The sequence below is a fragment of the Trichechus manatus genome, unplaced genomic scaffold (assembly GCF_000243295.1).
Source record: "Trichechus manatus latirostris isolate Lorelei unplaced genomic scaffold, TriManLat1.0 scaffold00256, whole genome shotgun sequence".
Classification (NCBI taxonomy): domain Eukaryota; kingdom Metazoa; phylum Chordata; class Mammalia; order Sirenia; family Trichechidae; genus Trichechus; species Trichechus manatus.
Window position 1 is genome coordinate 195,001 of NW_004444192.1, and position 24,269 is coordinate 219,269.

Here is a 24,269-nt window from a genome sequence, read left to right on the forward strand (position 1 = left end):
GTAGTGAAACACCAAACTTATACTTTGCTAGAAATGAAAACAAAGAGTTTTATTGAAGGATAAAAAGTTTTTCACGAAACGGAAGACACATAAGCACCCAGGCAGGATGCTGCAGTGTCCAAATTGCAAGAAGAGAGTGAGGCTTTTATCAGGTGGAGTAAACAAAGGGCTTCATGCTCACAGGCGGAGGTACAAGGCAAAAGTTACAAGGAGTTTGTCAGATTACAACTTTCTTAACATTAATCTCTAACCTCCGGGAACTTGTTTGACTAAGACATTCTTCTTAACATCAGCAAGTCTATTTGTTAACATCTTGGGGAACAACTGAGTCAACTTTTTGCATGTTTTCCTCTCCCTCTTATTTTAAGGTAACAGGCTATACTTTCACAGATTTAGTTAGCAGAAACGGAGCTTAGTTCTCAGTGAGTGAATGAAGTCTGATTTGAGGGAGTCAGTAAATTAGAACTAAGACTTGGTTGTTTGAAGCTTACCTCATCTTGGTTACAGAGTTATGAGACAATTACAATTACAGGGCCTTGTCTTTACTTAATATTATCAGTTCTATTTCCTAACCTCCAGGGACAATGTTGACTAAAAGTATTCTGCCTAGGACAAGGTGCGTAAACATTCTTAGCAAGCACCTTTTAACAAAAAATTCCTAGTACAAGCTAAAGTCTTGAGCCTTGATACAGTTAAGCTTCTGCAAGGTGCTGAATTGTCTTTTCAGCAAAACCAGAAGCTTCTGGGTCAGACTGCAGTTTGATTCAAAATGGAGTTTAATTTAGATTTGAGTAGGCCACCTTAGATCATGCCAGGCACCCTGGTTTTAAGGTACGCATACACAAAGGATAGAGATAACTTATTTTTTCTCTACATGGGACCATGTATCCCTCATCCCAATTTTGGACACTTTTACAAATGAATTCTCACTTAAGTCATTGCGTTGATAGGGCTTTTACAGTCATTCTTTCTTTTTTAAAATAACAGCTTTATTGAGATATTCATATACCATACAATTCATCCATTTAAAGTGTACAATTCATTGTTTTTTAGTATATTGACAGTTGTGCAACCATAACCACAATCAATTTCAGAACAATTTTCATCACCCCAAAAAGAAATTTGGTACAATTTAGCAGTCATCCCTTTCCTCCGCCAGTTCCTCTTAACCCTGGGCAACCACTGATGTACTTTTTGTCTCTAGATTTGCCTTTTCTGAGTTTGCGTATAAATAAAATCTTATAATATGTGGTCTTTTGTGACTGGCTTCTTTCACTTGGCATAATGTTTTCAAGGTTCATCCATATTATAACATGTGTCAGTACTTCATTTCTTTTTATTGACAAAAAATACTCTGTTGTATGGATATACCACATTTCATTTATCCATTCACCATTGATGGACATTTCGATTTTTTCCACATTTTGGCTATTATAAATAATGGTGCTGTGAACACTGGTGTACAAGTCTTTGGGTGGACGTAATATTTTCATTTCTCCTGTGTATATTTATACCATGGAGTGAAGTTGCTGGATTATAGGGTAGCTCTATGTTTGTCCTTTGGAGCAGCTTCCAAACTGTTTTCCAGTGTGGCTGCACCATTTTACAAATTCCTCTGCCAATTGTGAAGGTTCCAGTTTCCTCACCAACACTTGTCAGTATCTGTCTTTTTGATTCTAAGTATTTTACTGAGTGTGAAGTGGTGTATCATTGTGGTTTTGATTTGCATCCCCCTTATGACTAATGATGTTGACCATCTTTTCATGTGCTTATTGGCCATTTGGTATCTCATTGTGATCAATCATTTGTTTTCAACGTAATAAACAGTAGGTTACTTTCTGTCATTTTGAGTTAGGGAGATTTTCCTCTAATCTTTTTTCTTGAAAGTAGATTTACTCATTGAAATGAAGTTTTTTCCCAACTATGTTTATGTATACAATTCAGTGACATTAATTAAATTCACCTTGTTGTGCAGCCATCACCAGTATCTGTTTGAAATGGAATTTTTGGAATTCAGTTACTTCAGAATATAATTGTTTATATCTCGTTCATTTGATTGCTTATGTATGTCAGAGTAACTCTAACTTAGAATTTCAACACCTTCTCCAATGTCATAAAGGAGGCTTATGGTATTAGGGGGATGAAATGTTCTTTATGTTTTTGCCTTTTGAGTTTCTTAACTTTATATTTTGAGATAATTTTACAGAAAACTTGCAAGAACTGAGTTTATCATTTCCTCTCTATAACACACATTATTTATTTATTTATTTTTGTGAACCTTTTGAGAGTAAGGTGCAGGTATGTCTTTTACTCCTGAATACATCAACGTGGATTTCTTGAGAACAAGGACATTCGTAATCCCAGTACAATTACTAGTTTTCAAAATACGGGACTTTATCATTGATGTTATACTCTAAAGTACAGACATTATTCAAATTTTGTCCCAGTAATTTCCATTATGAAGTTTATTTTTCCTTCTGCTGCAAGATCCAATTCAGGATCACACAATGCATGTAATTGTCATGCCTCACTTGCCTCCTTTATCTAGAATTTGTTTCTTGACTTTATCTTTTAAACTAGTAAAATCACTTTTGAGTAAACCATTAAAAAACCAGTTACCATTGAGTCAGCTCCAGTTCATGGTGACCTCATGTGTTTCAGAGTAGAACTGTGCTCCACAGGGTTTTCAGTGGCTTCTTTTTGGAAGTAGATCACCAGGCCTCTCTTCTGAGGTGCCTCTGGGTAGACTTGAACTTCCAGCCTTTCAGGTAGCAGCTAAGCATGTTAACCATTCACACCACCCAGGAACTCCAAAATCATTAACAGTAAAAATTAAATCTTAAATCATGTTTTACTGACCGGTATATATTTTAAAATGTTATTAGAACTTAGGCTTTTTTTAATTGCAGAAAGTCAAGTTCATAGTGATATCTAAATTGTAGCCCTCCAAAAATATTTTTCAAACATTGTGCTGCAGATTTTTTTTTTTTAAATTCAGAAACGTTTTACTGGGCATCTGTTTTGTGCTAGTATTTGCTGAGCTTTAGTCTGTATAATAATGGTAGATAACATTTCACATTTTAGGTATTAACAAACCAGTGCAAGACAAGTGTTATGGATTGAATTGTGTCCCCCAGCTTGTAGGCCATGATTCCCAGTATTGTGTGATTGACCACCATTTTGTCATCTGATATGATTTTCCCATGCGTTATAAATCCCAACTTCTATGATGTTAATGAGGCAGGATTAGAGGCATTATGTTAATGAGGCAGGACTCAATCTACAGGATTAGATTGTATCTTGAATCAGTCTCTTCTGAGATATAAAAGAGAGAATCGAGCAAAGAGACAGGAGAACCTTATGGCACCAAGAGTGAAGATCCAGGAGGGGAGCGTGTCCTTTGGACCCGGGATCCCTGTGCTTAGAAGCTACTGGACCAGGGAAGATTGATGATAAGGACCTTCCCCCAGAGCCGACAGAGAAAGCCTTCCCTGGAGCTGCACCCTGAATTCGGACTTCTAACCTAGACTATGAGAGAATAAGTTTCTCTTTGTTAAAGCCATCCACTTGTGATATTTCTGTTACAGCAGTGCTAGATGACTAAGATACCAAGATAAACTGGATTAGAGTTCTGCTGTAAATGAAGTTCTAGTGGATGGGCCTCTGAATGCAAGGTGTAGTAGCAAGCTAGGACACCAGCAGAGGAAGATTATTCTGAATTCAGGAAGAAGGGCTGAGTTCATGATCATGAGATTTATAATGGTGAGAGGGGATAGCCAGGGGAAAGTTTTTGAAGAAGGTAAATTAGTTTTGGTTCTTTGCTCTTCAGTTGAGTCAGGAAGTCTATCTAAGGAGCCAGATTTCAATTTTAGGAGTTCAGTAGATGGAAAGCAGCCATGAGTTCAAAGGGAGGTAAGCTGGGAATGGTGACCTGATGGCCTGGTAGAAGAGGTTATGTGCTCTCTATTGAATTAATACACCCTGGTTTGTTTGAGAAGACAAAGGCTGGGAAGGAGAGAGACAGGCAAAGCTCAGAAGTTGTTTATAGCCAGTGACCAAGTCTTCTGGTGAGTGGTTTAAGATTTAAAAATGAATATTTTTCTTTTATTAGGAGTCAACAATTTCAAAAGGAATAGATTTACTTAAAAATAGTTATTAAACACTTTTTCTTTATATTAGGAATTCAGTACTATGTATAAATATGTCACTGTTTTACTAAGGCAATGTTTGCTTTGTTTTTAAGCACTTAGAGATTTGTTTGATTCCATGGATAAAACTTCTTCTAGTATTCCACCCATTATTCTACTGCAATTTTTGCACATGGCATTCCCACAGTTTGCAGAGAAGGGCGAACAAGGACAGTATCTTCAACAGGTAATTACATCAAGGTTTTGTGGCTTTCATTTTGTAAAACTTAGGTTTCCTATAGTTGCTACTATCACCCTACTTGATTGGCATATATTTGGAAATACAAATATTAGTCCACCCTCGTTCACATAACCATTATCTCTTGCCTTTACTGTTGTATAGTCTATTAAATGATCATCCTACTTTTGTGTTTGTCATTCTGTAGCTTTTCTCCACGTAGCTCCCGTGTTCTTTTTTTTAAATTTTATTTTGGTAGCCAAAAACCCATAGCTGACGAGTTGATTCTGACTCATAGCGACCCTATAGGGCAGAGTAAAACTGCTCCATAGGGTTTCCAAGGGGTAGCTGGTGGATTCGAACTGCCGGCCTTTTGGTTAGCAGATGAGCTGTTAACCACTGCGCCACCAGGGCCTTTATTTTGGTAAAAACATATATAAATTCGTCATTTTAACCATTTTTAAGCATTACAGTCACAATATGGACCATCACCACTATTTCCGTAAGTTTTGTATCATCCCAGAGAAAGACCTGTACTCTTTAAGCAATAACTCCCCATTCCTCCCTACCCCAGCCTCTGCTAACCACTAATCAATCTACTTTTGCCTATTCTAGATATTTGATGTGAGATCACACAATATTTGTCCTTTTGTGACTGACTGCTTTCCAGAGTTCTTTCGTGTTGTACCATGTATCATTTCTCTTTATGGCTGGATAATATTCCATTGTATGTATATACTCCATTCATCTGTTGGTAGATACTTGGGTTGTTTCCACTTTTTGGCTATTGTGAATAATTCTGCAGTGAAAATTGACGTGCAAGTGTCTTGTCTGAGTCCCATTTTCAATTCTGTTGGGCATATACCTAGAAGTGGAATTGCTGGGTCATATGGTAATTTTATGTTTAATTTTTGAGGGACTGCCAAACTTTTTTCCACAGCAGCTTGTACCATTTTACATTACCTTCAGCAGTGTGTGAGGGTCCCAGTTTTTCCACATCCTTGCCAACATGTTATTTTCCTTTCGTTATTATTATTATTATTATTATTTTTTAATAATAGCCATTCTGTTGTTGTTGTGTGCCTTTGAGTTGATTCAGACTCATAGCAACCCTGTATGACAGAGTGGAACTGCCCTATAGGGTTTCCTAGGCTGGAATGTTTATGGAGGTTGTCAGGTCTTTCTCCAGTGGAGCCATTGGTGGGTTTGAACTGCCAACCTTTAGGTTAACAACCTAGCGTTTAACCATTGCACTGCCAGGGCTCCTTTAATGGCCATCCTACCTGTTTCCGTTGAGTCAGTTCTGATGCTTAGCAACCCTATAGGACAGAGTAGAACTGTCCCCATAGAGTTTCCAAGACTGTAGTCTTTAGGGGAGCAGACTGCCACGTCTTTCTCACATGAAGCCGCTGGTGAGTTTGAACCCCTGACTTTTTGATTAGCATTCAAGTACTTAACCACTGCACCACCAGGGCTTCTCGTAGTCAACCTAACCAAACCAAACCTGTTGCCGTCAAGTTGATTCTGACTCACAGCGACTCTTTAGGACAGAGTAGAACTGCCCCATAAGGTTTCCAAGGAGAGACTGGTGGATTTGATGTGCCGACCTTTTGGTTAGCAATCGAGCTCTTAACCACTGTGTTGAGCTCTTAACCACCAGGACTCTATAGCCAACCTAGTGGGTGTAAGTTATAGTTTTGATTTGCATTTCCCTAATGTCTAATGATGTTGAACATCTTTTTATGTGCTTATGAATGAATGAACTACTTTATTTGAAGATCACATAGTTTTTAATTTGGCTAATTATTTTTAAAGATGAAAACAGCTTTCTCCTCTAAGGAAACAGTAATTATTTTGGAAGGATTTTATAGACCAAACACCTCCATAGCCTGAGTTACTTATTGTGTCTTTTGTTTTTAATCACAGGATGCTAATGAATGTTGGGTACAAATGATGCGAGTATTGCAACAGAAATTGGAAGCCTTAGAGGATGATTCTGTTAAAGAGGTAACTGAAATATATCGTGATTGGAGACATTCATTATACCTTGATTTTGTTTGTTTTTGTTTTTCCTCCCCCAAAGGCTTTGATATAAATTCATCTTAGTAGGTAAATATGTACTTGAATATTTTAGATGCTCAGTCCATAATCAGTATTTGAAAGCTGGCATTTGAGACTTGAATTCAATGTATTATTTATTAAACTTAATCCATTGATATTGTTGAGCATCTGTAATCTTTTGGTAATGTGTTGATATCTATATAAAGTAAAACTGGATTTTTAATTTCGTTTTAATTTTTGCAGACAGATTCTTCATCTGCATCAGCAGTGACACCTTCTAAAAAGAAAAGTTTAATTGATCAGTTCTTCGGTGTTGAGTTTGAAACTACGTATCCTTATGAGCCAAGATTTATATAGACTGTACTCATAACTTACTAGAGATGAATGGGGTGGTGGATGGGATATGAAGAAAAGAGACTTTTCAGAGGTTTTTATGCCTAGACATCAGGAATTTGGGAAATATATACCCACTTGTGTGATCTTGAAGTTTAGATAAATGTACACTTTAAGGATATCCATTATTTTTTGCTACAGATATTTTTAGCAGAATCTACCTCACTAGTTCATCTCATAGAGAATTACTTTTTAATTATGTACAACAGAGTGTATCAGTCAACTAAACTGTGTACATGAGATAGAATCAATACGTAAGACATGAATTCATGGAAGTACTATTCTCGAGATCACGGGAAGGAACTTAGAAAAGCTTTGTGTTTATCTGTGGATCATAAAGGGTATGTTAAGACCATAGTAAATACTAACTTACATTCATTTAGAGTTCATCATTTGCAGTTTATCCTTTTATACATATTCATTATTCAGTGTTGTTTTTAAAGTTGTTGGCAGGAGAATGAACATTCTAAAGTATATTGAACTGGAATCTCTTATCGTGAGACCAAAATGTTTTAAATACTACTGTCAATTTTAATAGCATCAGGATAATTTATTATATTCAACATTATCTAGCAAATTGAATACCTATTGGTATATTCCTTATCTTATTTCACAAAGCATGAAATGTACAGAATCTGAAGAAGAAGAAGTCACTAAAGGAAAGGAAAATCAGCTTCAGCTTAGCTGCTTTATCAATCAAGAAGTCAAGTATCTTTTTACAGGACTTAAACTGGTAAGGACAATTCTATTCAGAAATCAGATAAACTTCAACATAGCTTCTAATTTCATAGACATAAACATTAGTAACATTGTTTCATATACTATTAAATATCGACATATCTCACTTTAAATCAATAAGGGTACTCCTGTAGCTGCACCCTGGTGGTACAGTGGTTAAGCATTCAGCTGCTAACCAAAAGGGTGGCAGTTCGAATCCACCAGCCATTCCTTCAGAACCCTATGGGGCAGTTCTACCCTGAGTAGAGTTGGAATTGACTTGACAGCAACGTATTAGGTTTTTTGGTTTTTGTAGCTCATATGATAAAGTAACACCTAGTGCTTTGTGCTGTGTCTTTATTTTAGAGCTCTCAGTAAACGTTTGTTGAATGAGAGATTTATTTTTACCTTAGATGTATTTGTTTTTATGGGCCCTGTAACTTACTTGGGGTATTTCCTTAAGGCAGATTACTTACTCCAAGGTTCTGTTTTCTTACATGAAAAATGAGAGTAATTAGAGGGTATTTGTGAAAATTAAATGAGAATCCATATTATGGTCTGACTGCAAAGATCTTGCTGTTAACTGTTATGGATGACCATATAACTTATTGTCCAGACTAGGGCACTTTTGAGAGTGAATGGGGTATTTTAATAATTACGAGGCATAAACTGGGATTGTACCGTGCATATTGGCATAGAATCATTCCACTGTTACACTGTATTGCCTTGAGGCCCTAGAATTTAAGTGAGTTAATTGATTTGTGGCAGAGCCATAACTAGAACTTGCTTTTCTCAGTATTCAGTCAGTATTATTTCATCAGTGCCATACTAAAGAAGTACACACTCACATAAAATGTATACTTCCTCTGCCCATTGATAAAATGTTAACAGTTTCGCTTGCCGTCTTATGAATTTGGAATGTTTTGGGGGAATATATATATCTTCTGAAGGGTCTTTCAGTGTGAACCATACCTCCTTTTAATAATTTTCAAATTGCAGTTCAAATGATTTTACTGACTTTCAAAAGCGCTGAAAATTGAGATGATTTTAAAAGTTTGTTATTGTAAGAAAGATAATTTGTAAGAGGGCCTGGAGAGCAGAATTTTAAAAAAATTTGATTGGTTCTTATAGCTGTTTTCTCTAGCCATGACCGGTAAGTAGAGGTCTTTAAGAAAGAAAAGTAATTAAGCAAAAACCAAAACCAGACCCATTGCCAGCGAGTTGATTCCGACTCATTGCAACCCTATAGGACAGTGTAGAACTGCCCCGTAGGATTTCCAATGCCGTAAATCTTTACGGAGGCAGACTGCCATATCTTTCTCCTGTGGGGTGGCTGGTGGATTCACACCACTAACCTTTCAGTTAGCAGCCGAGCACTTAACCACTGAGTCACCAGGGTGCCTTAATTGAGCAAAGGCAACGAAATACAGTGAAATGTTTGAGTAGGTACTTTGTACAGATGACTTATTTAGGGAGGAGGGATGGGCTGATAGGCAGTGAGGTTAGGGTAGGAATTACACTGATAAACAAGATAATCATTTGCAAGGGAGCACCCATCTATAGTTTGAGGTAAAGTTGGCAAGGGAATGAGTTGGTGAATGTAGATGTAAGAAGAGAGAGAGTGATACCGAGGGGAGAATTGTGGTTGATGGTGTGGATATGGTGTAGTCCATAATGGCTTTTAAAGGAAGTTCATTTTAAAAGCACTCAAAAACTAGCTACCTGCCAAGAGTCCTAAAACATAAATTATGGCCTGCACGTTTCAGGGTATCAAAAAATGAAGTATAAATATTAACTGCAGTGTGGAATGGAGTGTTTTGGCAGTGACTCTCCAGTATGCTATTTTCTTCATAATTTGTAAAATATAGAAAATGAAATAAACCTGGAATTTCTAGATGATAGGGGATTATTGGTAATAGAGTTTATCTGATGATTAATAGCATCATGCCAGATGTGCTTTCTATTTCTTTAATATGCTTTATTTTTTAGAGCAGTTTTAAGTTCATAGAAAAATTATGCAGAAGGTACAGAGTTCCCAGATACCCCTCTTTTCCCTGCACGTGAGTTATGTAGGTATCTTATAAAAGAGTATTTCCAGTTTCTCTCGCCCATACCTTATAGGATTGCTGTTGTACATTTCACTTAAACATAAGCTGTAATCATCCATTATATTGTTGCTATTGTTATTTTGAACCATTAGATCAGTTAATAATAAGAAAAAAAAAAGATTTTATTTTCATGTATTTCTTCTCCACCACTCTTCTTTTTTTATGTAGATTTGAGTTTCTGACCTTTATCATTTTCCTTCTTTCTTAACTTATTTTAACGTATCTTGCAAGACAGATCTACTGCTTGCCATCTAGTTGATTCTGACTCACAGTAACTCCATGTGTGTCAGAGTAGAACTGCTTTGTAGGGTTTTCAGTGACTGATTATTTGGAAATAAATTGTTAGGCCTTTCTTCCCAGGCACCTCTGGCTGCATTTGAACCTCCAGCCTTTTGGTTTGCAGCTGAGCACATTAACCGTTTTCACCACTCGGGGTCTTGCAAGGCAGGTTTACTGGCAACAGATCCCCTCAATTTTTGTTTGTCCCATTCACTTTTGAAGGATAATTTCACTGAGCACAGAATTCTAGGCTGGTGGGTTTTTTCTTTCAACACGTTAAATATTTCATTCCATTCTCTTCTTGCTTGCATGGTTTCTGAAGAGAAGTCCAATGTAATTCTTATCCTTGTTACTCTGTAGGTAAGATGTTGTCGTCTCCCCACCCCCGCCCCGGCTTCTTTCAAGATTTCTTTCTGTCTTTGATTTTCTGTAGTTTCAGTATGATATGCCTAGGTGTAGATTTTTTGGTATTCTGCTTAGTGTTGTCTGAGCTTCCTGGATCTGTGGTTTGGTGTCTTTCAATAATTTTTGAAAATTCTCAGCCGCTGTGCACATATTTTTCTCTTCCTTTTGTTCCTCTTCTTCTGGTATTACCATTACATATATGTTAAACTTTTGTAATTGTCCCATAATTCTAAGATACTCTTCCATTTTTTTTCATACTTTCTTTTCTCCTTTGTATTTCATTTTAGGAAGTTTCTTTTGACCTATCTTCAAGTTCAGTGATTCTCTCCTTGGCTTTGTCATCTACTGATGAGCCCATCAAAGGCTTTCTTCACTTTCTTTTGATTCTTTCTTAGAGTTTCCATCCCTCTGTTTTTGCATGTTGTCCAATTTTTCTGTTAAAGCCTTTAGCGTATTAATCATAGTTAGTTTAAAAATTTTGGTCTGCTCTTTCCAAAATCTCTGCTATATGAGTCTGGTTCTGATACCTGCCTTGTCTCCTCAGACTGTTTTTATTTTTTGCCTTTTATCATGCCTTGTAATTTTTTGTTGAAAGGTAGACACGGTGTAAAAGGAACCGAGGTAAATAGGACTTTGATGTAAAGTTCTGTTTTATCTGGTTAGCATCAAGCTTTTTACTATTATAGCTGTAGATGTCAGAGGCTAAAATTTCCTCTGGTGTCCTTGTTTTTTGTCTCCCCTGTTGTATTTAGGTTTTCCAGAGACTCCTTAAATAGGGTCTGAGCCTTGCAGTTCTCTTTTCCTGTAGTCTGCTGTTATTTTACAGGGGCCCTATTGATGTGATGGTTAGATGTGGGGAAGGAAAAGCATTTTATGATCCTGTACTAGATCTCAAGTCTTTTAGTAAGTCTGTGCCTTTGGTCTGTGACCTTCACAAGTGCTTCTTATTTTTTTCCCCACTCCCTAGGTAAGATAGAAGGGCTAGAGGGTTGTCAGTTAGGCTCTGGTGAAACCCATGCTAGTTGCGCTTGGATCAAAAAAAACAAACAACAAACTTGTTGCTGTCTAGTTGATTCCGACTCACAGCAACCATATAGCACAGAGTAGAGCCACCCCGTAGGGTTTCCAAGGAATGGCTGGTGGAGTCAAACTGCCAGCCTTTTGGTTCGCAGCTGAAGTCTTAACCACTGTGCCACCAGGGCTTCAGGCTTGGATAGGCTTTGGTAGAATAGTTTCTTTTGAGGGCAGGCCATTGTTACAGGAGAACAGAGGGCTGTAGGCATGTTTCTAGATGGTTGCTTTTCCTGTCCCCCTGCTGGAGGCATAAGGGGATCATTCTCCGATGTGAGAACTTGGTGGGGCTCCTGGAAGTAATGGGGTTCCTAAGGTTGGACCTCCAAGAATTTTTACCTCTTAAGCTATGAGTCAGAATTGACTAGACACCAATGAGTTTGTTTTTTTAAGCTAGCCCTAGCTTAGTCTCTAGCAATTAGTCAATTGCCCTTTAATTATTCCTACCTGATGCTAGGTCCAGCAGTAGTTTCTGCTGCTGGTAAGCTGTGATTTTCTGTATCTGTATGTATCTCTAGTTTTCAGGACAGTGGTTTGCCCTGTGACCTCAATTCTCTGATGGATCTAAGAAGAGTTGTTGATTTTAATTTTTTTAGTTTTTTCTTGTTTTGAAAATGGGAGTGATGACTTCCAGGCACTTTACATCTTAGACTAGAACCAGAAATTTTGATTAGCACATTTTTAAAATTGAATTTTAAAATGTTATTACAGAAGTGTAACATGCTTATAATGAACGTTAACAGTAAATTGTTTTAACTGTGATTTCCTGTATATTTATTTTGTTAAAGTATAGCACATTAGTAGTGTTGATTTTAAAAGAATCAAAACTGTGATGTAATATTGCAAAAAAATTTTTTTACAACTGACGTTTGCTCTTCCATTACATTCTTTTTTTAGCGACTTCAGGAAGAAATCACCAAACAGTCTCCAACATTGCAGAGAAATGCTTTGTACATCAAATCTGTAAGTTGTGCATTTCCTTTCCATTTCATTGAAAGGTTTTCAGTTAATTAATGTAATACAGTCTTTGTTTTTACCACCAAGGAATTAAAAACCTGCATAGTATTTGAATGTAATAAGATTTCTTTCCATTTTCTCTCTTTAGTCCAAGATCAGCCGGCTGCCTGCTTACTTGACTATTCAGATGGTTCGATTTTTTTATAAAGAGAAGGAATCTGTGAATGCCAAAGTTCTTAAGGTTAGTAGTGAACTTTTGTTTGTATAATGAATTACTGTAATTCTTTGAAGGTAGTCCCTAACTTACAATAGGTTTCTTTATTACTTCAGGGGTAGTTGAGCTTTCTTCAGATTGTTTAGGGGAGTTATTAACATTAGAGAAGTAGTTCTTAATCAGGAATGCATATTGGAATTATTATCTTTTTTTTCATCATACACAGGTATGGCTTCTATCAAACGTGATTAAGTCTTGGGTGGGGCTTAAGTTTTATATTTTAGAAAAGATTCACAAATAATTCTGGTGACTCCCTACTCCATGGAAACGCTACCCTAGACTATATCTTCAACTCCAGACTTTCAGTAGGGGTAGGGATGGGTTAGGGAGCAGGTATATAGTATGCTGCAATCCGTTTTGAATGGATCCTTTCTTCAGGTGAAAGAAAGAGTTAAATTACTAGTGCTCAAAGAATACTCAAATTATAGTCCCTTGATTTAGGAGCCAACCTTATGATTTAGCTGTTTTTTTTTTGAGCTGTAGTACTACTACATATTTTGTAGAGTCCCTGATCCTTGGATGAGGTGTATAATTTCTTAGCTGAAATTCAGAATACATTTTCCAGTATACTTAGTGTTGTATGAGACGGTTAAATATAGTTGAAGTATCTACTAGTGTTAAATTTAAATGTATGATAATTTTAGTAATTCAACTACATCACTGTTGTTTCTTTGTAAAATTGTATTTTAAGTAAGAGAAAAAGGTCATAAATGACTCCATTTGTAAGTTGATTCCACATCCAGTTTTGAGGATCTATCGTTTTTATAGCAGTTGGCCTAATACTTCTGAAATGCTTCTTCTCCCATATAAATTGTAGTAGTTCCTCTGTGGTCATTATCATGGGTTAGAACGTTTAATGACAAAAGAATATTTTGAAAATTTCTTTTCTTAAAAATGTTAGAACCAGATTCACTTCGTTTTTAAATTGTATTTTAGATGAAGGTTTACAGAGCAAATTATTTTCTTATTAAACAGTTAATACACATATTGTTTTGTAATATTGTTTGCCAATCCCATGACATGTCAACACTCTCCCCTTCTCGACCTTGGGTTCCTTGTTACCAGCTTTCCTGTCCCTTCCTGCCTTCTCGTCCTTACCTCGGGGCTGATGTGCCCATTTAGTCTCGTTTTGTTTCATGGGCCTGTCTAATCTTTGGCTGAAAATTGAACTTCAGGAGTGACTTCATTACTGAATTGAAAGGGTGTCTGGGGGCCATACTCTCAGGGTTTCCGCAGTCTCTGTCAGACTAGTAAGTCTTTTCTTTTTTTTGTGAGTTATAATTTTGTTCTACATTTTTCTCCAGCTCTGTCTGGGACCCTCTATTGTGATCCCTGTCAGAGCAGTTGGTGATGGTAGCCGGGCACCATCTACTTGTTCTGGACTCAGTCTGGTGGAGTCTGTGGTAGTTGTGGTCCATTAATCCTTTGGACTAATCTTTCCCTTGTGTCTTTGGTTTTCTTCATTCTCCCTTGCTCCAGATGGGGTGGAACCAGTGGAGTATCTTAGATGGCCATTCATAAGCTTTTAAGACCCAGACGCTATTCACCAAAGTAGGATGTGAAACATTTTCTTTATGAATTATGTTATGTCAGTTGAGCTAGATGTTCCCTGAGACCATGGTCCCCAGCCTTCAGCCCAGTAATTTGGTCCCTTCGGGAGTTTGGATGTGTCTATAAAGCTTCCATGACCTTGCCTTCGTTAGGTTGTGCTGACTTCTCTGGTATTGTGTACTGTTTTACCCTTTTTTGTTTTTTAAATGTCCATTAATTTAATTCTTTCTGCAAACTGGGGGGGAAAAGGGAGCATTATTCAGTTATTAAAATATTTATATAATTTTATTTTGTTGAGAATATATGCAGCAAAACACACCAACTCAACAGTTTCTACATGTATGATTCAGTGACATCGAATACATTCTTTGAGTTGTGCAACCGTTCTCGCTTCTTTCCTGAGTTGTTCCTCCCTCATTAACATAAACTCACTGGCCCCTACGGTTCCCGTCCAATCTTTCAAGTTGTTCTTGTCAGTTTGATCCCATACAAGTAGTTCTTAAAAGAGCATAATGCTTAAGGCAGACATTTTTTACTAATTAAGCTAAACTATTGTTTGGTTTTAAGAAAACTTCAGAGAATATTTTTGGTTCAAGTTTCAAAGATTATCTCAGGGCAGTAGTTTCAGGGGTTCATCACCCTCCATGGCTCCAGAAAGTCTAGAATCCATGAGAATTTGCAATTGTGTTCTGTGTATTCTCCCTGTTGATCAGGATTCTTGTTCAGTCATGGTAGCCAGATACCATCCAGTTCTTCTCGTCTCATGACAAAGGAGGCAGTTGTTCATGGAGGCAGTTTGCCACACATTCCATGTCCTCCTCCTGTTCCTGACTCTCCTTCCTCTTTTCCAGGCAAATGGAGACCGATTGTTGTGCCTTGGATGGCTGCTTGCAAGCTTTTAAGATCTCAGGCACTTATGCAGTGAACTAGGAGGTAGAGCGGAGGCACTAAACATGTTACTCAGATTCACTCTTGAAAATAAGCACTAAAAGTTTTTCACCTGCAAAGATTTCTGAGCGATTTTCAAGGATTTTATTTTCAACTTTATTTGCATTGTGAAAGCATTAGTTTAAAACTATGATAGACATTTTAAATAACTTGCTTGACTATCCTGATAAGTATTTTTACACATTTTTTTTTCTTTTTGTTTATATATAGGATGTTAAATTTCCTCTTATGTTGGATGTGTATGAACTATGTACACCAGAACTTCAAGAGAAAATGGTCTCTTTTCGGTCAAAATTCAAGGATCTAGAAGATAAAAAAGTGAATCAGCAACCAAAGATAGTAGGTTCTTACTGACAACTTTCTAATAATATTTTAATCTCCTCTCAGTTCTCAACAACTACTTTGTATTGTTAATCAGTAAGTAAAAATGGATGAACATATATTTCAGTTTGCATATATACACATCCTATATATATTGGTGCTGACCTTTAACATTTTAGGTATATTTTAGCATAAGAAACAAGAACTCTAGTTATGGTAAATGAGTCTATTATGAATAAAACTACAATAAACATTCATGTACAGGGTTTACTATGGACATAAGTTTTCATTTCTCTTGTTAAATGTCCAAGAGTGCTATGACTAGGTTGCATGCTGGTTGCATATTTAGCTTTTAAGAAACTTCAAAATTGTTTTCCAGATTAATTGTACTGTTTTACATTCTCATTCATACTGTATGGCTTACTTTCTCTGCATCCTTCCCAGCATTTGCTGTTCTCACTATTTTTCATTTTAGCCATTCTGAGAAGTTTGCAACCATTCTTTTGGGTTCATTGTAGTTTTAATTTGCATTTCCCTAATGCTAGTGAGGAGTCCCTGGGTGGAGCAAAGGGTTGGTTGGAATCTACCCAGAGGTGCCATGGAAGACAGGCTTGACAATCTGCTTCTGAAAGGTCACAGTCTTGAAAACCCTATGGAGCAGTTCTACTCTGCTCACATAGGGTTGTTACGAGCTGGAAATGACTCCAGGGCAACCAGCCAGTCACAACAACAATGGGTAATGCTGTTGAACATTTTATGTACTTGTTTGGCATCTGCCTGTCTTCAGAGAAATGTCTCTATGTATTTTGCCTGAGAGATATCTCTTTATGTATTTTGCCTATTTTCTGTTTCTTTATTTTTACTCTTGAGTTTTGAGAGTTTTTTATATTCTAGATACTAGTCCTTTGTTGGAGCCCTGGTGGCACAGTAGTTAAGAGTTATAGCTGCTAAGCAAAAAGTTGGCAGTCTGAATCCACTACGCACTCTTTGGAAACCCTATGGGGCAGTTCTTCTCTGTCCTATAGGGTCACTGTGAGTCAGAATTGACTGGACGGCAATGGTTTTGGTTTGGTTTTAGTCCTTCACTAAAGTATGTGGTTTTCAAATATTTCTTCCTGTAGTTTGTCTCTTTATCCTCTTAGCCTAGCAGAGTCTTTTACAGAAGAAAAGTTTTTAATTGTGAGGAAATCCAATTTATCTTTTTTTTTTTTTTAGTTGTTTGTACTTTTGGTGTCATATGAGAAATCAGTGTCTAGTCTAAGGCCAAGAAGATTTATGTGTATGTTTTTTTTTTTTTTCTTTAAAGAGTTTTACAGTTTAACTTTTACATATAGGTCTTTGATCCATTCTCTGTTACTTTTTATACATGGTGTGAGGTAAATTTATTCTTTTGTGTGTAGATATCCAGTTATCCCAGTACTGTTTTTTTCTTGAAAAGACTATTCTTTCCCCATTTGTCACGTTTGTTGAAAATCACTTGACTGTAGATGTATGTTTCTGGGCTCTCAGTTTTATTCCATTGGCTTATATGTCTATCCTTAATGTCAGTACCACACTGTCTTGATTACTGTAGCTTTGCAGAAAGTTTTGAAATCATGAAATGTGAGCCCTCCAGCTTTGTTGTTCTTTTTCAAGATTGTTTTGACTTTTCTGAGACTTCTGCATTTCTGTTTGAATCTTAGTGTCAGCTTGTCCATTTCTGGGAAAAAAAAAGTTGGAATTTTGATAGGGATTTCATTGAATCTATAGAGCGTTTGGGGGAATATTGCCATCTTAATATTAAGTTTTCTAATTCATGAACTTGAGATATCTATTTATTTTGCTGTTTAATTTCTTTCAGCAGTGGTTTTGTAGTTTTCAGCAAGCAGTTCTTACACTACTTTGGTTAAATTTATTCCTGGGTATTTTATATTTTTTGATGCTTTTGTAAATGGAATTTTTCTTAATTTACTTTTCAGATCGTTCATTGCTAGTGTATAGAAATATAGCTGGTTTTTGCATTTTGATCTTGTATCCTGCACTTTCCTGAACTTGTTAGCTCTCATAGTTTCTTTCTCTCCTCTTCAGTTTTTTAAAGAGATTGTGTATAACTGATGTTAATTCTTTTTTAAATGTTTGATAGTTTTGTCTGTAAACCATCTGGGCCTAGATATTTCTTTTTGGGGGAGTTTTTAAATTAGAAATTCAGTTTCCTTAATAGTTATTGAAAAAAAAAAAAAGGGAACCAGTTGCCAGTGAGTTGATTTCAACTCATGGTGACCACATAGTTACAGAGCTATTCAGATTATCTATTTCATATTGGCTTAGTTTTTCTAGTAGTTTGTGTTTTCGAGGAAGTGATCCATTTCATCTAGCTTGTTAAATTTATGTGTGTAGAGTTATTCCTGGTGTTCATTTACTATCCTGCAGGACCTGTAGTGATATCACCTGTTTAACCTGATATTGGTAGTTTGTGTCTTCTCTCTTTTTTTCTTTGTCAGTCTTGCTAGAGATTTAATCTTTTCCAAAGAACTGGGTCTTTTTTTCATTGATTTTCTCAGTTGTTTTTCTGGCTTTAATTTGATTTCTGTTCTTATTGTTACTTCCTTTCTTTTGCTTGCTTGGGTTTTATTTTGATTTTCTTTTTTTCCTAGGGTGTTGAGGTGGGAGCTTACATTATTGAGACCTTTCTTCTTTTCTAATATATGTATTTAGTGCTATAGATTTCTATCTCAGCAGTGCTTTCATTGTGTCCCACAAATTTTTATATGTTGTGTTTTCATTTTCATTCAGTTTAATGCATTTTTTAATTTTCCTAAGACTTTCTCTTTGACCATGGATTATTTAGAAATGTGTTGTTTAGTTTCCAAGTGTTTGGATATTTTCTGTTATCTTTTTGTTACTGATTCTAGTTTGATTCCATTGTGGTGAGAGCACACATTCTGTGATTTCAATTAATTGTTGGTTTGTTTTATGGCTTAGGATGTGTTGTGTCTTGGTATATGTTCCATGGACACTTGAAAGTAACGTGTATTCAGCTGTTGTTGGGTAGAATGTTTTATAAATATTGATTAGCTTCGGTTGGTTCAATTTTTCATTACTGTTTTTTTCTAATTGTTTTATCAGTTGTTGACAGAGGCATAGTGAAGTCTCCAAGTATGATTGTGGATTTGTCTGTTTTGTCTTTCAGTTTTACTAGTTTTTGCTTCCCATTTTTTTATTTTGTATCTCTGTTGTTTGGTGCATAGACATTTAGGATTGCTATGTCTTTTTGGTGAATGCGCCCTTTTATCATTATGAAATGTCCTTCTCTGTCCCTCGCAGTTTTCTTTGCTCTGAAGTCTATTTTATCTGATATTAATATAGCTACTGTTGCTTTCTTTTTATTAATCTTTGCATGATATATCTTTTTGCATTCTTTTCAATTTGTTTATATTGTTACATTTGAAGAGTATCTTACAGGCAGCATATAGTTGGGTGAAGTTTTTTAATCTATTCTGCCACCCTCTTTTTAATTGGTGTATTAGAACATTTATGTTTAATGTAATTATTGATAATGTTAGGGCTTAAGTCTGCAACTTTTATTTTTTGCTTTCTGTTTGTTCTGTTTTTCATTTCTTTTTTGTCTTCCTGCGGGTTACTTGAACATTTTGTTACTTGAACAAATAGAACATATTTCCATTTTGATTCATCTGTGTTTTTGAATTTTTGAATGTATCTCTTTGTATGGCCTTTTCAGTGGTTGTTCTGGGTATTAAATTAAATATATGTATTTATTGTCAGTTGTCATCAAGTCGATTTCAACTCATAGTAACTCCATTTATGCAGAGTGAACTGCTTCATAGAGTTTTCAAGGCTGTGACCTTTCGGAAGCAGATTGTAGTCCTGTCTTCTGAGGTGCTGTGGGGGTAGGTTTGAACCGCCAACCTTTCAGCTAGTAGTTGAGTGCCTAACCATTTGCACCACCCAGAGACTCTCTCTTTACAAATAAATAAATAAAAAGAAATGGTGGACCTAATTGCCATTTGTTGTTTTATGATCCTTTGACTTCTTGCCCCTCAGCTATCTTTGAATTGGTGGTGGTGTCATTACCTTTGTAGTTTTTAAAAACTTTGTGCCCATATCCCTAGATAAGTTAGTTATCTTGTTGGCACAACTGAAATGGGCTGAGGCAAGGAGTTCCCACTAAAAGATCCCTGTCTAAAGTAGTAAATCTTTTAAAGTAGGTAAGTATTTGCTGAATAAATATTTCAGTTCATTCTGGGCTGAAATGGCAGGTGGCCATATAAATTGCATTAATTAGACTTATCTTGTGTTTTTGAGACAGGTTTTTTTTCGACGTATGTAGTTTCATAGTATTTTAGTAAAATTATAGAGTCTGATTTTCCTTTATTACTCTAGAGCATTGTTAACTGTACTGCTGTGTTCACAATTATTTTCTAGATTTAGTGCTGTAAAGTTGGTCATAATACTCAGAGTCTGTTATTGTATGTTACATATATCTATATATACACACACAAAAAGGTTTACAGTTGTATGAACTGTAGTTATATCATTTTAGGAATTTATAAGGTAGATTATATTTTGTCTTTGTTTTTCCTTAGTCATTGTACTGTGGACAGTATTTATGGAATTTAATATTCACTGAGAATAAAAATTTATGTTCACAATCATGATTTAAAATTACTTTTTTCCCTCAGAGTGACAAAAAAACTAGTCCTCAGAAGGAAGTTAAGTATGAACCCTTTTCTTTTGCTGATGGTAAGTGAAATTTTCATTTCAGTTGAGTTTTGTGGTGTTTTTTTTTTTATTAACAGTAAAATTATTGTCTTGCCACATCTCTTTACTCATATACCATACTTCTTTTTTTAAAGTCAGGTTTATTGAGATAAAATATCTCAATATGACATACGGAAAAATTCACCCTTTTTGAGTGATCACATACTTCTAAAAACTTCTCAAATGAAGCTTTACCTTTGGCTGGACAGTAGTTTCTTAGTGGATCCTAATAATAGAGTAATACTTCTCTAGTCTGAACTTCAGAGTTATTCTAGTTTGAGAAAGCACGTTTCTACATTTTTTATTATTAATGGAGTCACATGTTTCTTTAGATATTGGTTCCAATAACTGTGGATACTATGACTTACAAGCAGTGCTAACTCATCAGGGAAGGTCTAGTTCTTCGGGTCATTATGTATCATGGGTGAAAAGGAAACAAGGTAAAGATTGTATTATTGTTTTCAACTGTTAACAATTTTACAGTTTATTATAAATTATATAGCATGGTGGTTTACAAAGTTTTTAATGTCAGAACCCCTTTATACATTTTTAATTATTGAAGACCTAAAGAGCTTTTGTTTATGGGGATTACATCTGTTAATATTTATTATATTAGAAATTTAACTGAAAAATTTTAAGAATATTTTTCATTAAAAAAGACCATTATAAACGTCACTATATATTCATATGAAAACTTTTTAAATGAAAATAACTGTTTAAAAAAATTATCACTACATTTTTATAAATTTTTGTTCGTGTCTGACTGAATAGAAGATAGTTGGATTCTCATATCTGCTCCTGCATGCAATCTGTTGCATCATAAACACATCACATAGCCTTTGGAAAATCCTCAAGTACAGTCTGGAGAATGAGGGTAGAAAAGACAAATAATGCTTTAGTATTATGAAAATATTTTTAACTTCATAGAATGCCTGAAATGGTCTTGGGGACCCACTCTCGGGGTCCCCAGGCCACATTTAGACAATTACTGGTATAGCAGATGGAATACTACTATGCATAAAATTGCTCAGTAACTTTTTGCAATGGTCTTCTGAACAAATCCTGTATAATTTTATTTTCTCCCCTCTCTTGCTATTTAGATGAATGGATTAAATTTGATGATGATAAAGTCAGCATCGTTACACCAGAAGATATCTTGCGGCTTTCTGGTGGTGGAGACTGGCATATAGCTTATGTTCTACTCTATGGGCCTCGCAGAGTTGAAATAATGGAAGAGGAAACTGAACAGTAATCTTCATTTTAGCTATTTATGCTTAGGTGTGAAATAAATGTTACTCATTGATCATTTCTGTAATCCAGAGCTTTAGAGGAAGATAATTAGGTGGTTTTATGTGTTTCCCCTCATGTGGAACAAGAGACGGTGGAAGAAGATTTGCAAACCACTCTGTGTATCAATGTAAAAAATTACAGAAAAGAGAAAATATCTTTGGACTGTGCTGCCATGTATAAGGTAGCAGGAAGACATTTTTAAAAAAGCTTATTTCTTGCATAATTTTAAAAAATTCTAAGGTGAAATGCCTTTCAACCTTCTCCCTGCCTTTCGCAGCCCAAGATTGAGCTATCAGATGTTTATTGCACACCTATAACTCTATTATTTGTTGTTGTTCTTGCATGGTTCAAATCACCATTTGGTAGCTGCCCATCCTTTGCCTTATCTAACAAAAATTTTGCCAGGAAGGCAGAAAGGAAAAGTGTTCTCTCATTGTGTAACTCAGTGCTGCTGTCCACATCCCATGGAAACATGGGTACAATCAAGTATTTGTCCAGCCCAACTGGCGACTCAGTCTGTTCTGTTGCTGGCTTTTCATGACTTTAAAATAAATTGTGATCAATAATAGTACATTTGATTATACATTTGTTATTGTGTCTCTCTCTGATGTACTATGGTCTGTACATTTAACTTTGCGATGGTTTTGTAGTAATCAACCTTGAAACAATGTTGACAAGCTCTGGTTGCTTATTTTTAGAAAATGAGGATCTTTAATAAAAAAAAAAAAATAGAGGGAATAACAGCTTTGACCTCAAGTCTTTTGTCTATTGAGTGTTGAAGCCTGACTTAAGAGTTTCAGATATGTTTAATACTATCCAGTTTCTGCAGATGGTTAGTTTTACCCTGCTGTTAAGCATCCAGTTAAACATGTTTGTCATCTTCTTGGAAACCCTGGTGGCGTAGTGGTTAAGAGCTACAGCTGCTAACCAAAAGGCCGGCAGTTTGAATCCACCAGGCGCTCCTTGGAAACCGTATGGGGCAGTTCTACTCTATCCTGTAGGGTCAGTATGAGTCGGAATTGACTCGACGGCAGTGGGTTTGGTTTTTTTAGTTTTGGTCATCTTTTTTGCCTGCTTGTAATATATTCTGTTTAAAAAGAAATACCAAGTTGTAAGAGTAATGGAGCTCTTTGGATGCTGAATGCAGTGATGTTATTATCAGTCATATTTGTTCCTTGGCTCAGTTGTTAAACCCCAAACTCTTAATTCCATCTCAAAATTTAATCTCAAATCAGTGATTTCAAAGTGATAGTAGGAAATACCAAGAGTACCAGGTATTTCAATATGGTAGGTTTCTTACATTTTAATACATTCTAATTAGTCAGTTGCTCATCTTCAAGAGCCTTGATTGATTGCTGGGAAACAATAGAATGAATATTGTAATTTTCTTAATGTTATAGTAAAATTTTGGGAATTATCATGAAATCTCCTATATTTGCTTATGTTCTTTTAATGCCCTGTAGAGCATAACACCAATAACTGTTTGATTCCTAAAGAGTAATGGCCATTTTCCTCTCAAGTTTGAGCAGTGTTATATAATCTGAGCAAACACTAGCGGATGAAATAAGCCTTTCAGGAGACTTATTTGGGAATAGCGTCTTCAACTAAACTTTTACTACTGGCAGTCAGTACTCCTTTTACTTTGGGAGAGGAGCGCGGAATAGAAGGGGGACGGTATGAGACCATAAGAACTGTAATGACTGTTTTGTATGATGCCTTTAACTTTGCAACTTCTTAAATTCACTTTCTCATTTGGTTCAAACAATTTTGAGGACATGAATTTAGCAATTAGATTTCAGTTTTTCTGGTTTGTAGGGTGCTATAGCTGCTTGATGAGGTGAGGTAGGTTTACAGCAGAGTACATATGCCTTGTGTGGACTTCTTAAGACTTTTAAAATTGTCATTCCTTAACGGTCATCATTATAAAAAGCTTGATTTATTTTACTTGATCCAAAAAGCATTATTCCAAAGATATTTTTAAAGTAGAAATTGGACTTAAATCAGTGTTGTTTTCAACTAGTAAGGCTATTTTAGAATTTGGCCTTGCATGCAAGGTCTTTGAGAAGGGAGAATAGGTGAGAAAAGATCTTGACTGCTGAATGTAATGTGCCTTATATGCTGTGCCACTAACACTGGGGCTGTTTTGGTAGTGGAGCTGTGCTATCACTGCTTCACCAGCTAGTGTAGTTAAGCCCAAGCACGAGCCTTTAGTGTGTAACATGCAGTCAGTAGCCCCTCTTCAGGGTTCTAAACAAAGAAAGATGGCCTAATCTAGAGCCCTAAAGGGTAAGGCTTAGGTGGGAATGGGAAAGCGGAGGGTACTGTCTTTAGCCATTACTGCATAGTGCTTTGCTGTTTATAGGGTGCTTTCACATGTCTCATTGGAACTTCATACCAGTCTCTGAGGTAAGCATCCCTATTTTAAAGAAAGACTTGGGAGCTTAAATAATTTTTGTAAGGCTAAAAAAACTAGGTTTTAGACTTCACCGCAGTTCTTTCTTTTGAAGTTGGGGGTTGCAAACATTTTCTGTAAAGGACTACATACTAAGTAAGGTGTTGCAGGCCATATGGTCTCTGTTGCAACTATTACTAACTGTGCTATTGTAGTGTGAAAGCAGGCAGACAATACTTACTTAAGTGAATGAGCATGGCTGCATGCCAATAAAAGTATAAAAACAGGTGGTGAGCAGACCAGTGTTTGCTGATCCTCTGCTTAAAAGCATAAAATAAGTGAGAATAGAGCAGTCATAAAGTTTCAGAAGTCTTAAAAC

The 24,269-nt window shown here is 36.0% G+C and overlaps 1 protein-coding gene across 3 annotated transcripts in view; it reads left to right on the top strand.

Moving 5' to 3' along the window:
• Positions 1-22,686, top strand: part of USP14 (ubiquitin specific peptidase 14) — a 45,131-nt gene extending 22,445 nt beyond the window's left edge. For 2 of the 3 annotated variants that reach the window (XM_004389694.2, XM_004389693.2), the window contains exons 7-16: positions 4,244-4,374; positions 6,292-6,372; positions 6,670-6,755; positions 7,438-7,552; positions 12,297-12,362; positions 12,505-12,597; positions 15,340-15,468; positions 20,130-20,190; positions 20,541-20,648; positions 21,309-22,686. In XM_004389694.2, the coding sequence (XP_004389751.1) occupies positions 4,244-4,374; positions 6,292-6,372; positions 6,670-6,755; positions 7,438-7,552; positions 12,297-12,362; positions 12,505-12,597; positions 15,340-15,468; positions 20,130-20,190; positions 20,541-20,648; positions 21,309-21,460 (1,022 nt within the window). In that variant the 3' untranslated portion in view covers positions 21,461-22,686. The remainder of the gene's footprint in view (positions 1-4,243; positions 4,375-6,291; positions 6,373-6,669; positions 6,756-7,437; positions 7,553-12,296; positions 12,363-12,504; positions 12,598-15,339; positions 15,469-20,129; positions 20,191-20,540; positions 20,649-21,308) is intronic. The other variant, XM_023724697.1, reaches the window with a different exon arrangement.
• Positions 22,687-24,269: the final 1,583 nt, after the last annotated feature.